Below are 14941 nucleotides of genomic sequence, written 5' to 3' on the forward strand. Positions count from 1 at the left end.
TTAATAACCTCATAGGAAGAAGTAGCTCTATACATTTGCACGGGGTCACAGTGGCTGCTGCTCAGCAGGCATTGATCTATGGAGGATGGCACTGTTAGCCCACCGTGTTGCTGGAGGGCAGCCAATAAGCAATGACCTATGAAGGACATCACAGCCAGGTGATTGTGATGACCCATGGTGGCAGAGACCAAACTGTCCTTCAAGAAGGCCCCAGGCTCACTGCACCATCTGGTGCTGAGGGGTCTTCATCTCCTCCCTCCCAGCTGGGCATGGTTGTCTTCTGCTGAGGTACCCCGGTACCACAGGGCACTGACCATGGCATCTGCCTGGGAGAGGAAGTACCTGTACTCTGAGATGGGGAAAAGGAGCGTGCTTCTCCCCGATCTCCTTTCTGAGGACTTCACCTGGGACAGCCTGATCCCCAAGGTTATCGTGGGAGTGCTGTTCTTAGCGGATTTTTCAGGTGGGCTGGGCATGGTAGAGCCTCCCCGGAAACGAGCCATTGGGACACACCAGGCCCTCGGGGGCCCTGGCCCATAGATGGCACAGCTATCTTGTTGCCGTTGAGGACTCCTGCTGTGATGGCTAAAGAGAGCACGGATTGGCTTCTCTTGTGATGCAGCGACTGACAGGCGCTTAGGCTTGGCAGCACGGGACTGGCTGCCAGGTCCTGTGGCCCACGTAGACATGTCCTGATTTCTGCCTGTTCTTCCTGCAGGTTTCACTGCTTTGTCAGAGAAGTGTGTCCAGCAGAGCGGCACAGACAGAGGTGCTGACAAGCTGGCACAAATGCTCAATGACTACATGAGCGACATTTTGGAGGGTAAGAGCCATGCTGCCAGGCTGTTGTATATCGGGCCCTGAGGTTGCTTGTGGAGGGCAGAGGCAGCCTTGCTGCACCACCTACTCCTGCCTCCTTGGAAGGGCTGTGGAGCTCACTGTGGCCTGGGGGGACAGTGGGAGCCGTGGGGATCCCGTGGCGAGGGAGGAGCGCAGCAGGTCTCTTCTGCTGCCCACTGTGATGAGGGAGGCCCCAGTGGACTGCAGGCGTGCCTCCAGGCAACAGGAAGGGCTGGAAGGACTTTCCAGGGAATTACAGGCCCATCAGTCTGATGTCAGTATCAGGGCAGGTTACGGAGCAGGTGATCCTGAGTGCTGTGACATGGCACATGCCTCCAATGGAGGGATCAGAAGCAGCTGGCATGGGATTTTGAAGGCTAGGTCCCTCCTGACTACCCTGATCTCCTATGACAAGGTGACCCACTTGGTAGAGGAGGGAGAGGGTCTGGTCATTGTCTGCCTGGCTTTTTATAAAGCGTTTGACACTGCTGCCCACAGTATTCTCCCAGAGAAACTGTCTGCTCAGGGCTTGGGCAGACATACTGTTTGCTGAGTAAAGAAGTGGCTGGATGGCTGGGCTCAAGGAATCCTAGCAAGTGGAGTTCAATCCAGGTTCAATCCAGTTGGTGTCTGGACACCAGTGGCCTTCTCCAGGGCACTCTACTAGGGCCTTTTTTGTTTAACATTTTCATCAGTGACCAGGAGGGAGGAGGGGATTGAATGCACCCTCCATCAGTAAGTTTGCAGACGATTCCAAGTTAGGCGGGATGGTTGACTGGCTTGAGGGTGGGAAGGCTTTGCTGAGGTAGGCTGGGCCAAGTCCAGTCACATGCCACTGAACAAGGCTAAGTGCTGGGTCCTGCGCTTGGCGCACAGCAACCTAATGCAGCCACATAGGCCTGGGGAAGGGTGGCTGGAAATGTGCCCAGTAGAAAAGGATGTGGGGTTGCTGCTTGGCAGCCAGCTGAACATGTGCAAGCAGCGTGTCCGGGTCTCTAGAAAGGCCGATGGCATCCTGGCCTGCATGAGAACTAGTGTGGCCAGCAGGGCTAGGGAAGTGATAGCTCTTGGACACAGCAGTGGTGAGCCCACACCTCGAATATTGCATTCAGTTTGGGGCCCCTGACCACGAGAAGGATGTCTGAGTTGCTTGCGTGTGTACAGAGAAGATCATCAAAGCTGCTGAATGCTTCTTGCTCTCTCCCCAGGGATCTCCGCAGGGCAAATGACCGTACTGGCTGCTGGAGACAGGTACCATCAGCAGTACTTCATCTGCAGCCAGGCCCTGGATGAAGTTATGGAGGCCCAAAACCTTGCGGTTAAAAGTGAAGTGATTGTCTCACCCACCTGCTGGAAGCTGTGTGAGCAGGAACAGATCCAGACCAAGCTTCTTGGTGGCAAATGGGCTCTGAAGGTAGGTGAACGGGTTGGCCTCTAGAGCCTCTCTGAAGACCCGCACCTGAGAGGGAAGGAGGCAGCTAGAAGGCTGAGGCACTGGATGTGGAGAGAGTTGTAGCTATAAGGGTTGGTAGAGAGCTGAAGCAGTCGCCCTTCCATCTCAGGGGTAACTCTGGGTAGTGCTTGCTTGGTGTGAGGGGCTGAGGGAAGCATGGGAAGGGTGTGGGCCCCACCAGCAATGTCCCCCGTGGGTCGCGCAGCTGTCCTTGAGAGCTGGGGCATGCTTGGGTGATGCCTGCGTGTCTCTGGTCCTTCTGAGGAGGCACTTCTGTCCCAGCTGAAAATCCAGAGAGGTGGGCTTGCTGCACCAAGAGGTTCTGCCCTTCTCTGGAAAGTGAGAGTGGAGGGGCAGGCTGTGTCTCCCGGGGCTCCTTGGGGAGGCCAGTGGCAGTACTTTTGTTCTGCGTGTCTGCAGCTTCAGAGGATGGAGCACGTCTGGATCAGAACGTCAAGATGCTGCAGGCCAGTTTGACCAACACGCGAAGATGCAGCGTTTGGAAAGGATAAGTGAGTCCCTGCTTCACCCTGTTCTGTGACTGGCTGGAAAAATGGGGCCTGCCTGCTTCAGAGTTCCAGGGAGGAACTCCCCCTGCCCTCTTCCACCTTTCAGTCAGCGTTCGTGCCTTTGTCCCTCCTGTGCTTCAGCTGAGGCTGTCGTGGCCACCCCCTCCTTCCAGGGGACAGCTCTGGCCGAGCAGCTGCAGAGGGGAGCAGGAGGAAATGCCAAAGAATCTTTGCTCTGCTTTTCCCAGTGCCAGCCCCATCTTTCAACCCCCTTCTAGTCCCGTCCTGCCAGTGAAGGCCTGCGTTTGCTTCCCTTAGGGCACCGAAAGCCAGCTTTGCTCATGTCCAGTGATCCTACAGTGGCAGCAAAGATGAACAAGCACATACCAGCAGCTGCTCTCAGGAAGGTAAGGCCACTGCTGCTGGAGGCTGCATTTTGGGAGGGCAGAAGAAGGTGTGCATTGCATGGGTGGAGCTCTCGTGAAAACAGACAAATGGAAGAAAAAGCACCCTGGGGCGGGAACCCAGGGGACCTGATGCCAGGACTACTGGTGCCGCATGTGCCAGGCAACTGCCCATTTTGTGCTGCTCCTCAAAGAGGCACGGGTGGCGGGAGGTGGACTTCCCTCTGTCTTTTCCATGACTCTTGCTCTGGACGTGCTGTGGGCACGAGGTGAGGACAAGGGGGCAAGTCTGCTCAAGTCCCTGGGACGTGCCAGAGGGTCGCCCCTCGCGTCCGTACTTGCCACAGGATGGAGTGTTGCTGGAACATTCCCCTCTGTCGTTTGTGCTATGAATGTGCTATGACCTGCCTGCCGCGGGCTGGCCTGCGATTGGCACCGAGCAGAGGACTTACTCTTCCTCCAGTAGTACCTGGTATTGCCAACATGCCTGCTCTCCCTTGGTACGTGGCACGGGCCCAGAGGAACTGCCGGGAGAACAGGCTGGCAAAGCTGTCATGCTCTTCACTTCCAGCTGGACGTGGATATGCCGCTGCACCTGTGGTCTGAGCTACGGCCAGTCACCAGCCTTTTTATCCAGCTGCAGTTTTCTGCAGAGGCCAACTTACTGGATCTTTGGACGGGCCTCTGTGATGCCAACAGGATGATTTCAGCAATCGTCAGTCCTCACAAGGGCAAAATCAACAAAGGCCTTCTGTTTGATAAGGTGAGCGTAGGGGAGCAATCCCACCCCCAGAGGGTGGCCTGTGTCTGTTTAGTGGAGAGGGACTGAGGAGCAGCTCTGCCTTGCTGGTGGGATCAGTCCTCTGTGGTTTTGTGTTGACCTGCAGCTGTACTGGTCTCCCTGGTGACTGCAATGGAACGGCATTAGCTGCTGGCCATAAGCACTGTAACCAGATGTGTTGCATCTGTCCTCTGCAGGGCTGCACATTCCTCTGTGTGTTCGGAATGTCTGGAGCAAAGCTGCATCACGAGAGCACCCGTGCCTTGGAAAGTAATCTTCAGATCTTCAGCACGTGCTCCACGTCATTGAGGAAATTTGAGTAAGTGTGTGGCGGTGTTACAGAGCATGCGTGCTGCCTGGGACAGCGCAAGGGGGCTGACCAGCAAGAGACGTGGCCTCCTGGCTTGGCCTCCTTTGCCCCTGGCAGGATTGAGGCAGCACCCTGAGAGGCAGCAGGTGGCCCCTGGGCTTAGCTCATGGCAGACAGGCGCAGTCCCTCCAAGCAGAGCCTGCCAGGAACAGGGCTTGGGCCTAATCTCAAAGTCGCTGGCATTGTAGGTGCTCTGTGGGTAGCACCTGCTTTCCTCCACTAGTGAGAGGGGCTGTGGCCTGCTGCAGGTCGCAGCCATCGGGCCTCAGGGGAAGGGTCCAAGCCATCTTGTGTGCACCCTCCCCACGTCTCTTCTGGGTGGGCTGTGTGGTGCCCCGAGCTCTCCAAGTCCCCAAGGCACGCACCGGCTGTGGGACAGCAGGTGAACTGGTTGGTGCCAAGGGGAGACGTGGGAAGTGGCAGAGCGGGGCGAGCAGGACTGCGCCTGGGGCTCCACTGAATTTGCACTTCTCTCCCTGTGTGCCAGGGCAATGTCTATTGGGGTCACCAGTGGGACGGTGTTCTGCGGCTTCTGTGTCCATCCTGAGAGGGCCGAACATACAGGTACTGCACCTTAGTCTGAAGAGTGGGACGCTGGCGTGGGTGTGCTTAAGCATGTCAGTCATGAAGAGGTGGGAAGGCTGGGGCAAACACATATGCTGCAGCCTGCCGGGAGCGGCCCAGATGTCACGGGTCTCGACCTGAGGTGGGAGAATGGGCTCAGAGACTTGCGGTTCCCGCTGGGTCCGCTTGCCCTGCTGCAGGGCTGACCTGTGCCTGAGGGTGTAGTCTCAAAGCTGGGAAAAAAAAACAAGGAAACCTTGAAGAATAGAAGGAGGCCTGTAGCTTGTGTAGTATTTCTATAGCTTGTATAGTCTTTTAGGTGAGAGAATAAGGGAACAGAGAGACAGGTAGCCTTGAGCTAGCAGAAGCAAGGGACATAAGGGATAAAAGGTGAAAACAAGGAGGAGCACAACAGCTCCAGACTAATCTGTAGTAAGCTTTTGCTCATTAAGGGTCGTAAACTTATTAAAAAGCTGTCGTGGTTTAACCCGGCCGGCAGCTAAACACCACGCAGCCGTTCGCTCCCCCTCCCCCTCCCTCTCTGGGACGGGGGAGAGAAATGGAAAGTGAAGCCCGTGAGTTGAGATAAAGACAGTTTAATAAGACAGGAAAATAACAATAACAATAACAATAACAATAATATAATAATAATAATAATAATAACAATAATAATAATAATAATAATAATAATACAATGGTGATAATAGTACTACTAATAATAATATGTACAAACAAGTGATGCACAATGCAATTGCTCACCACCCGCTGACCGATGCCCAGCCTAACCCCGAGCAGTCCGGCCCCCTCCCCCCGGCTAGCCACCCCTGTATATTGTTTAGCATGACGTCAGATGGTATGGAATACCCCTTTGGCTAGTTTGGGTCACCTGTCCTGGGTCTGTCCCCTCCCAGCTCTTACTGCACCCCCAGCCTGCCTGTTGGCAGGACAGAGCAAGAAGCTGAGATGTCCTTGGCTTAGTATAAGCACTGCTCTGCAACAATTAAAACATCGGGGTGTTATCAGCACTCTTCTCATCCTAAGCCAAAACACAGCATTCCACCAGCTACTAGGAAGAAAATTAATTCTGTTCTAACTGAAACCAGGACAAAAGCATACCCATCAAAATGCTAACGTATGCTAATGTGGGATTTGGTGTGTCCCCGCTCCCCTGTCCCCCACTCTTTCTCTGTAATGTGCAAACTCAGGAGACATAAGTTAGGCGAGCTGTAATAGCCAATCAAAAGTACCCAAAGAGATAGCTTTCACAAGTTTGCTGTGTATAAGTAACAGTGATTCAAGTCAGAGGTGTGCTGGCTTTGCGGAAGATCGCCAAGCACCTGACTCTGCAGAGTTATATAATGAATTATTTAATTAAAAGATCTTCGCTCTGTGTGCTTATTGGTGCAATGCACCAATGGACATGCACCTATGGACAACAAGGGGAAGTAGCCCTTGGCCTTGAAGGGTGGGGCAAGGCTGCTTTCCTAACCATGTCAATGTGTTCTCTCTCCATGGCAGTGATTGGCCATAAGGTGAATTTGGGTGCCCGCTTGATGGTGCACTACCCCAGGCTGGTGTCCTGTGATGAAGACACCTACAAGGACTCTCGCCTGCCCAGTTACCTCTTCAAGGAGTTGCCGAAGACAAAGTTGAAAGGTGTTACAGATCCCGGCCCTATCTATCAATATGTGGGGATCACCGACAAGTGGTGAGTGTCTTCCGAGCCATCTGGATGGGGGCACAAGGGGAAGCCAAGGGTGCAACCTTGACCAGTAAAGAGGAGCTGTGCAGCAAGAGACCAGCCTGGTCTCCCACAGACATCCCATCCCTGTGGCCAAGAAGATCCAAAGGTCTGGCATGGGTCTGCTTTGTGCCTTTCTGCCCTTGTGTCTCCTGCTGCTAAGAGAGCTGGGAGTGATGCCAGTGGGGTGCGGAAGGTTGTCCTGGCTTTGGAGACGCACGCTAGCCATGCAGGCTTTGTCCAAGTGGCTTTCCGCTGGGCTCCCTCCCTGCCCTGTGTTTGCTCCACTATGTGCAAGGCTAAGGCAGAGGTCATTCTGATGCAAGGAGGAATTTTTTCCCAGCTCCTTCTGTGCAGGAAGCTTTGGGTCAGTCATGTCGCCTTGGGGAAAGGTGGGCCACTGGGCCACTCTTCCTCCTGTCTGCCTGCTCAGTTCTCAGCTGTCCCTCCGGGCCAGGGTTGGAGGACCTTTTGGATGTTAACGTTGCTGTCTCTTGAAAACTATCAAGAGACTAGAGCCAAAGGTGCCAGGTGCTTGGTGTCCTGAGCCACTAAGTGACACAGGTCCTCCTTTCCAAGAGGCTTCTTTTGCTTGTCCAGGGTGGCAGAGCAGTCTACTAGCCAACAGCACACCCTGGCTTCATTGCCCCATCTGGGATTTCTTTGGTTTTGGCCTCTGGCGAGGGACTCCCAACACCTTCTGCTGTCCCACCATGGCTGCTGGCCTTCTTCGTGCTTGAAGCTGTCCTGGCATGTCCACTCGAACGTTGGCCGGGGAGCATGCTCCGGGCAGCATGCTGCTGGAAAGAAAAGCAGTTATCTGCGGAGGGTCTCCTCCCCTAACACAGCAGGCTCTACGTTCCCTGGCTTCTGACCAACTAAGTGAAACTCATGTTTTGTCTTCTCTTCTAGCATCTTTGACATGGGTCTTACCAAGGAGAGGTCGGACTATGGCCCCTTGCTGGGTAGGTAGAGAAGTCCTCGCTCTTCAGAACCCCAGCTGCTTCCCTTTGCCCAAAGCTGTGCGCCTTGCTGGAGGTTAACCCTGGTAGGCAGCTGAGCCCCACACAGCCGCTCGCTCCCTTCCTCCCTCCTCTAGCCTGCTGGCTGGTGGGGCAACATGAGAAACTGTAGAGGCCTTGACACTGTGCCAGCACTGCTCAGCAAGAGTTCAGTGTGTTCTTGGCGTTCCTTTGGTGGCAAGTCCACCACATCACAGCACACTCCAAGCTCCTGTGAAGACAAGGAGCTGTATCGCAGCCAAAACCACAACAGGCCCAAAGACGCCACCTTAGCTACAGGGTGCTGGCAAGAGCTCTGGGGCTCAGGGTGCAGTGAGATGTTTGGCATGCCTTTTGGGCGCAGCTGCCTGCAGTGCCTCAAAGTGTGCCCTCCAGTCTTGGGCTGGATCAGTGTGGGGAGCTGCGTCCAGCTGGCTGAATCTCGTTGCCTGTGGGAGGAGAAGCGGAGGGGAAAGAGCTCCTAGGAGCTGCGCTGTGTGGCCAGTGGGCAGGCAGCTCTGTTAGTGCTCTAAGGAAGGCAGTGGTGCCAAAGATGAGATGAGGGGCTTGGAAGGAGGCCTGGGTGTAGGCAGGCTTGCTGACGTGGGTGGAGGGAAGCCGCCATGCCAGCAAAAGGGAATTCTGCCCTGCTTTTCAGCATGCTGAAACAGCTTGTTTCCTGGTTGGTCTTCACAGGTCGGGAGGTGGAGATTGACCTCTTTGAACGCAGCTTGAAGGCCTACGAGACTTTGGGACAGCCGCACATCCTGGCGTACACAGGCATTCTGGGCTCTGGAAAGAGCCACTTACTTACTGAGCTGGCCTTTCTGGGCCAGGCCACTGGGCACAGGTAAGTGGGTTTTTTGAGACCCTTCCCGTGCCCGTCCCCTGACGTTCGTGGAAGACTGCGATGCCTCTGCCCTGTGCCTGGCCCTCCGCCCCCACCCGCGGGACTGTGCACCCTGCGTTCCTTTGCAGTAAGAACCAGGCGGCGTGAGTCTCTAACTCTCCTGTCTTGGCAGGCGTGGGCTACTGGGGGCCTTTTCTGCAGCTCAAGTGCCTTTTGCTTTTGCACCGCAGGGTTGTCACCGTGGAACTGACCAAGGCCAACGTGAGGCAGTCCTTCTCTGCCATCCGTATGCTGTTGGCCAGGGCCCTGGGACTGCAGGCAGGTGAAACGTGCGAGGACCGGCAGCGCACCCTGCAGGCCAAGCTCCAAGGGGCGATAGAAGAGAGCAGTTACTTCCTCCTCAATGACATTTTCCTCGTCAAGGTGAGAGCGAGAGGGAGGCGTCCTGAGGTAGTCTGGTTGTTGTTTGGGTGTTCTGCTGGGCTGGGAGTTGCAGTGCTCATAGCACCCCGTTCTGATTCCTGGGTCCGGGGAGGCTCCTTGTCTGTGGTGACTTCATGTCCTGTGCCTGTGCCAGGTGTCTTGGTCAGCACCCTGGAAAGGCCAGTGAAGAGAGGCTTGTGCTGACCTCATGCTAAAGCAGAGGCGCTTTGCTCTGCCGTCCAGCTTGGTGGATAGGCATGCCTGGTCGCAGGATGATGTTTCTTTCTGACTCTGCTTTCCTGTCCAGTTTGCCGTCCCATACAAGGTTTGCAAGATGCGTGACACTCAAAGGAAAAGGGAGTTGCAGAAGACTTGTAGGAAAGTGCTACAGAAGGTGAGTGTTCCTCCTTCTACCTGGGTCAGAGAAAGAAAACAACCCTGCCTGCTGCAGGCTCCACATCAGAACAGCCTGAGTGGGCAACAGGACGATGTGCCAGGGTCACCGCCCTTCAGGGCCAGGAGTCCCTCCTCCCAGAAGCCCCTCTCATGCCCCTCCCATATGCCTCGTAGCTAGCCTCCTGTTAAGTTGGAGGGTATGTGCCCTGGAGGAGGATTGATGCCTTCTGCATTCCTTTGCCCAAACTCCCTTCTTCAGAAGGGCAAGTGATGTTCGAGGAGGCCTTAAAGTCTCGCAGAAATGAAAAGCCAGTAAGCTTCTGAAGAGGGAAGCAGCTGGGGAGAGACTTCTGAGTATTCTCCGTCTCCGGAGAGAGAGGCTACATCTCCTCCCCTAGAGGACACTTGAGAATCCACCAGACTCCACACAGATCCATCTGCTTTTTTCAGACCCTTGGAGGAGAATTTGGCATATTTGTCATTGACAACACCCACTTCATCGACCCTGCCTCCTGGACTGTCATGTGGCCCGTGCTCCAAAGCGTCACGCTCTTTATGGTCATGAGCTTAGCTCCTGGCCACAAGAGAACGGAGAGCTTTTTCAAAGCTGCAGCAGACAGCACAACGTCCCAGAGAATCAGCTGTCTTCATCTGGAAGAGCTGAAACCTGCAGCTGTGGTGCAGAAAGTCTGCCACGACCTTGGAGTGGTCAGCATCCCCAGGGATCTAGCAAGGTATGTTGCAGGCCACCGAGCTCTTCTGGAGGGGTTGGACCTATGCTGCCACAGAAGGAAGTCGCCCCGCAGGAAAGGAAGCATGGGGCCTTCTGGCAGCATCCTTGACTCCAGCAAGGGCCTGGGTTTCTCCTTAAGACTCACCACAGCAGGTGTGAGCTAAGAATAGGCAGCTCCCAGGATGCAGCACGTGGGCAGTGACAGCCCTTTGCTGTTTCAGAGGAGGAAGGGCAAGGCAGGGAGGAAAGGGGAGAGAAGAGGAGAGAGGAGAGCAGAGGGAGATGGGTACCCAAGCCTCAGTGTGGCTGAGGTGTGAAAAAGGCTTTGACCGATGTAGCCAGGCTGCAGTAGGGATTCCCAGGAGCAGGGGTCCAGCCAGCTGCCAGAGCAGATCTGGGCTCCCAAGGACAGGGAAGATCAGGCTTGCTGTGTTGTGCTTTGGACATTGCCCACGACCATTTCCCTCGGACTCCAGCAAACAGTGTAGGGTCAGGGGTCCCAAACGCCCAAGCCAGTAGGAGGACCGCCCCCTTCTGAAGTGAGCCGTAGCTGTGACAAAGAGGCTGGTTACCCTGTGAGGCCTGAGTGACTCGCCACCCGCCCATCAGAACTGTGTTGCACCATACTTCCCTGGTGTTGGTCACTGCTGGGTCTGCTCCTGCCCAGGTTCCTGATCCAAAGAAGCTCTGGCATCCCATATTACTGTGAGGAACTGCTGCACTGCCTGTGTCGCAACAACATGCTCTTGTTCAGCACTGGGAGGCAGGACAAAAAAGTAGAGGACAACTGGGAGGGCTTGATCGGTAAGCACTCTTGTTGCGGACTGGCTAGATGCTGTTGCAAGTCGCTTCCTCCCCCCCCCCCCCCCCCGCACAACCGTGTCCTGTGGCTTTCCAGTGAGTCTGGGCAGAGTCCAATCTGGCAGCAGGACAGAACTTGATCTGGCTGAGGTGTGGGCTCCTGCACACCTTGCTGTCACCTTGGCAAGCCACCAGCTCCCTCGAGAAGAAAGCCTTTCTGCAGGAGAGAGTCAGACCTGGGAAAGTGTAATCCAAAACCAGAAATGCCCGCAAAGGCGCTGGGAACTGAAAAGCTTGGCAGTAACGCAAGTTACTGCCAAGTAACTTGTAATTGTTACTGCCAAGTAACAGTAATTGCAAGAGCAATGCCAAGCAGAGTGCTGTTGCCCTGGGGATAGCCTGCATGGGCTTTGCCTTTTGGATTATCACTGGCAATTTCCCTGGCTGTGGGAGGGAGTGCTGTCAAAGGTAGCAACCACTGCGTTCTGTTGCGGGATATTCATTCAGTACAGCTGGACAGCTGGTCCGAAGGCAGAAAAAGAGTTGCAAGGGCAATGCAGACAAAACCATTGCAGTGGAAACCGGTTTGCCCTGCTCACTGACCGCATTCGGTGCGGGCCATGAAGCGCACCCAACCGTGACAGGTTGGACTTGCCCCACCTTGTTCATGCTCTCTCTCTCTCTTCCCAGCTTCTGCAGTCGAGGCTTCACCCATTGTCTCAGCCACCTCAAGCTCCAGTGCTGGGAATAACAGTGGCAGGGTCTGCACCATCAGAGAAGATGTCAGCCTGGAGACCACCGTGCTGCCGGCCGCCTTGAAAGGTGAGGGGCTGAGTTTGCGGCTGTGCTGGGGTCCTTTCCTGGGGTGCACATGAGAGAGGGGCTGGGCATCGGCATGCTGCATAGGCACCCTCTCAGCCTGGGGGGCCCTGTCAGGAAGGCGACTCTGGTCTGAGCAGAAAGAGCTCTGTGCTTAAGGGCACAGATGTCCCCCTCCGGGCTGTGGGCCAGCTGTGAGGCCCACAGCAGTTGTGGGGAGCTCCAAGTCCAGCTCTGAGGTGGTGAAAGCGCTCTCTGCTCTCTGTGTGCGCTGCTGGGCGTCAGCCTAGTTCAGCTCTGGTAGGTCGCATCATGGGTCGCGTGTACCCGCAGGATCGTGCCCTCCCCATCCGTGGTGGAGGAGCGCTTGTGCGCTTGAGCCTCTCTTATCCCTGGGCCTTGTGGCCTGTGGTTGCAAGAGGAGTGGAGCCATCTTGAAGACATTCCCCTGAGCTGCAATTGCCCAGCAGGTGCCATCCTGAGGAAGAGAGGCCAAAGTCTACCCTGTTTCCTGTGGTGGTACTGTCCAGCCTCTCCAAGCTCAGGCTCCGGGACACAAAAGAGAGAGATGTTTTGCTTCTTCTTGACAGAGATTGCACTGGCTGAGCTGGACCGGATCACGCTGCAGAAGCAGATGGTTTTGAAGTTTGCAGCCATCATAGGGCCAGTGTTTACCACCCAGCTGCTGGCTCACATCCTTCCCACTTGCACCAGGCATCAGATGAATTATTTGTTGGACATGCTTGTGAGTGACAACATCCTTAAGTGGCTGAAGGACACAGGGGTGCCCAGAGACATCCAAGATGCTCGAGAGGGGCCGGCCACCTCTCAGCAGGCAGGGAGCGGTAAGTGGTGGCAGAAACGTAGACCCAGGAGTGCTGTAGCTGAAGGAGGCCTTCCCCCACCAGCTTTGTGCAGAGGGAAATTCCCAGCGGCTGTTGGGAATGCCTCTACCACTCTGGCTGAGGCCACCATCCATTGCCTTGCAGGGGTGGAGAGGCCGTCTACAAGCAAGGAGACCATGGAGCAGCAGGCTGGCGTCCTGGCCTTCTGTGTCCCGCTGCTGCGGGAGGCAGCCTACGAGCTGTGGCCCAAGAGACAGAGGGCCAGCACGCAGCGCAAGTGTGCTGCCTTCCTGGAGAAGCACACGCACAAATGCCGGAGCTGCCACGGAGGGGACTTTGTGGCCTTCCACCACTTCGCTGTCCCCCGTCCCCAGGACGGGGAAAACTGCCAGGGCTCTGCTGACGAGGATGACTGGCACAGCTGGGAGGCCTTGGTGCTCGCTGGAGAACAGCTGAAGAAGGACAGGACTCACACCCCTGAGGGTAGGCTGTGTGCTGTGCTGCGGAGCCCCCTCCCTCTGGAAGTCCAGGCCCATGCAGGCTGGGCTGGGGCCCACCGGGTCCCCAGCACCAGGGATAAGCCAGGGGACGAGGATGATCACCACAGCTCTTGTGCCCTGGGTCTGCTCGGCAGGACCCTTGCAAGCCTGCAGCTCTTAGCCCTGGCTACGTGGAGAGTCCCTTGACATGCTCTCTTCTTCCCAGGTAGTGCAAATGCCCTGCAGCCGCAGCAGGCTTTCTCAGAGGAGGAGTTCAGGTGAGGAGACAAGGTTATGATGATTGTGGAAACGAGCGAGCTCCAGAGGAGACAGATGGAGCTCTGCCATTTGGCTGCTGGCTGGAACTCCAGCTTTGGGAGGAGGAGGCTGGCTGTGGGGTGGGAGCTGGGATGAGACAGCAGGAAATAGGGCTTTTGTTGCTACCTGTAGGGAGAGCAGGATCATTTCAGGTGATGCTCATCTGCTCTTTGCTCTCTTCTTTTCCTGGCAACCTGCCTCTGACCAGAGCGTCAGAGCGGTTTCCACCAGAGGGCAAATGGACAACTGCACAGCCCAGCGGGACCAAAGAGAAGGATGGTGGCCAGTGTTCCTGCAAATGCGAAGCTGTCATTGAATCAGTGCTTGTGCCTTTGGCTCACCACTATGTGGCAACAGGCAATGCTTCCCGAGCCTTCTACTACCTGCTGGAGTGTGCGGCTGCCTACCTGCACGTCTCCAACAGCTACATGGTGAGTGACCCTGCTTGCCAGCACGCACTGCACCTGGAGTCCACTGCAACAGGACATGCCTGCTGAGGGGCCTCCCAAAAGAAACAGTGGGGGCAGAGCTGGACTGTTTCCTGCGCTTTGTCTCTCCCACAGCAAGAGACGCGGAGCACTGAAACAGGCCCGTCAGCACAAGCTGCATTACCTGGGAGGCAGTTTGAAGGCTCCCTTGGTGCCTGAGCTCTGAGCCCATGGGGCACTGTGCTAGGGAAGGGATCACGTGGGGAGATGTGGGCCCTCCTAAGGCAGGTGCCACAGGAGGCAAGAGGGAAGGGTGGAGCTGGCCGGGGGCTCTGCACCGATGCTCACCTGCTGCCTGTGTGCTTGCTCAAAGGCCCTTATGAAGCTCAACGAAGTGGAGGTCCTGAGGAACTCCATGGGGAAGACAGCAACTGTGTTAGACTGCTTTGAGGAGGCGACCTTCTTCAGCCTCAAAGCGGAGGTAAAGCGGCAGGGTGACGCAGAGGGATGTCCTGGAAGATGGAGCTGGATGCATTACCTTCTTGCAGGGGGTGTCCGTGCTACAGCCAGCCCCATGTACATTTCTGCAGCCTCTGCAGGAGGAGAGGCTTGGGAAAGCGGTCCATGTCTTCATGGCTTCCTCTTCCTGTGCAGGTCTGCTGTAATCTCGGACGCATGGGTGTTGCGTTAAGGGGTGTAGCTGATTAACCGTTACAGGCCCGGTCGGATTCAGGGTACTGAACCAGTCGGACATTCACCAACAACGTGTTAACCATCTGGGGGTCCAGTCAGACATTCACCAACAACGCATTAACCGTCTGGGGGTCTGGTTGGATTCAGAACACTGAACTATCATGGATAACCACCCTTACCCTAGTTGCACTTAATGAGAGCTATCACAATGCAATCAATATGGTTTATTACAGCAACAGATAATCAGGTTCTTTTGGATTGCCGGCGATAGTGACTGTCTGCAAAAGCAAACTAGCATGCATGAAATGCGCAGGTGTTACAGGTGTTACAGGTGCGCAGCCTAGAAATAAACACGTTAAAAGGATCAAAGACTCTATAGAGATTTATAAGCAAGTATTCAGATCTCACCCAAAGGTGTCCCAATGGGGGGGGGGAAGAGAGGCTCAGCCCGTCAACTGATCCCAGGAGTCAGGAGGCCCTAAGGATGTTGTAT

General features: G+C 55.6%; 1 protein-coding gene across 1 annotated transcript; it reads left to right on the forward strand.

Annotated features, from left to right (window-relative positions):
* Window positions 1–315: 315 nt before the first annotated feature.
* LOC311220849 (adenylate cyclase type 10-like) lies at window positions 316–14463 on the forward strand (the record flags this gene model as incomplete). Its single annotated transcript, XM_084304492.1, has 21 exons — window positions 316–463; window positions 719–823; window positions 2049–2254; window positions 3081–3209; window positions 3778–3969; window positions 4185–4306; window positions 4845–4921; window positions 6440–6629; window positions 7575–7627; window positions 8360–8513; window positions 8744–8936; window positions 9244–9330; window positions 9783–10066; window positions 10733–10869; window positions 11557–11688; window positions 12276–12530; window positions 12675–13013; window positions 13236–13287; window positions 13536–13758; window positions 14129–14236; window positions 14410–14463. The coding sequence occupies 21 exons, from the start codon at window positions 316–318 to the stop codon at window positions 14461–14463; spliced, it is 3240 nt and encodes a 1079-aa protein (XP_084160618.1).
* Window positions 14464–14941: the final 478 nt, after the last annotated feature.

This window comes from Netta rufina (genome assembly GCF_964035555.1).
Source record: "Netta rufina genome assembly, chromosome: W".
Classification (NCBI taxonomy): domain Eukaryota; kingdom Metazoa; phylum Chordata; class Aves; order Anseriformes; family Anatidae; genus Netta; species Netta rufina.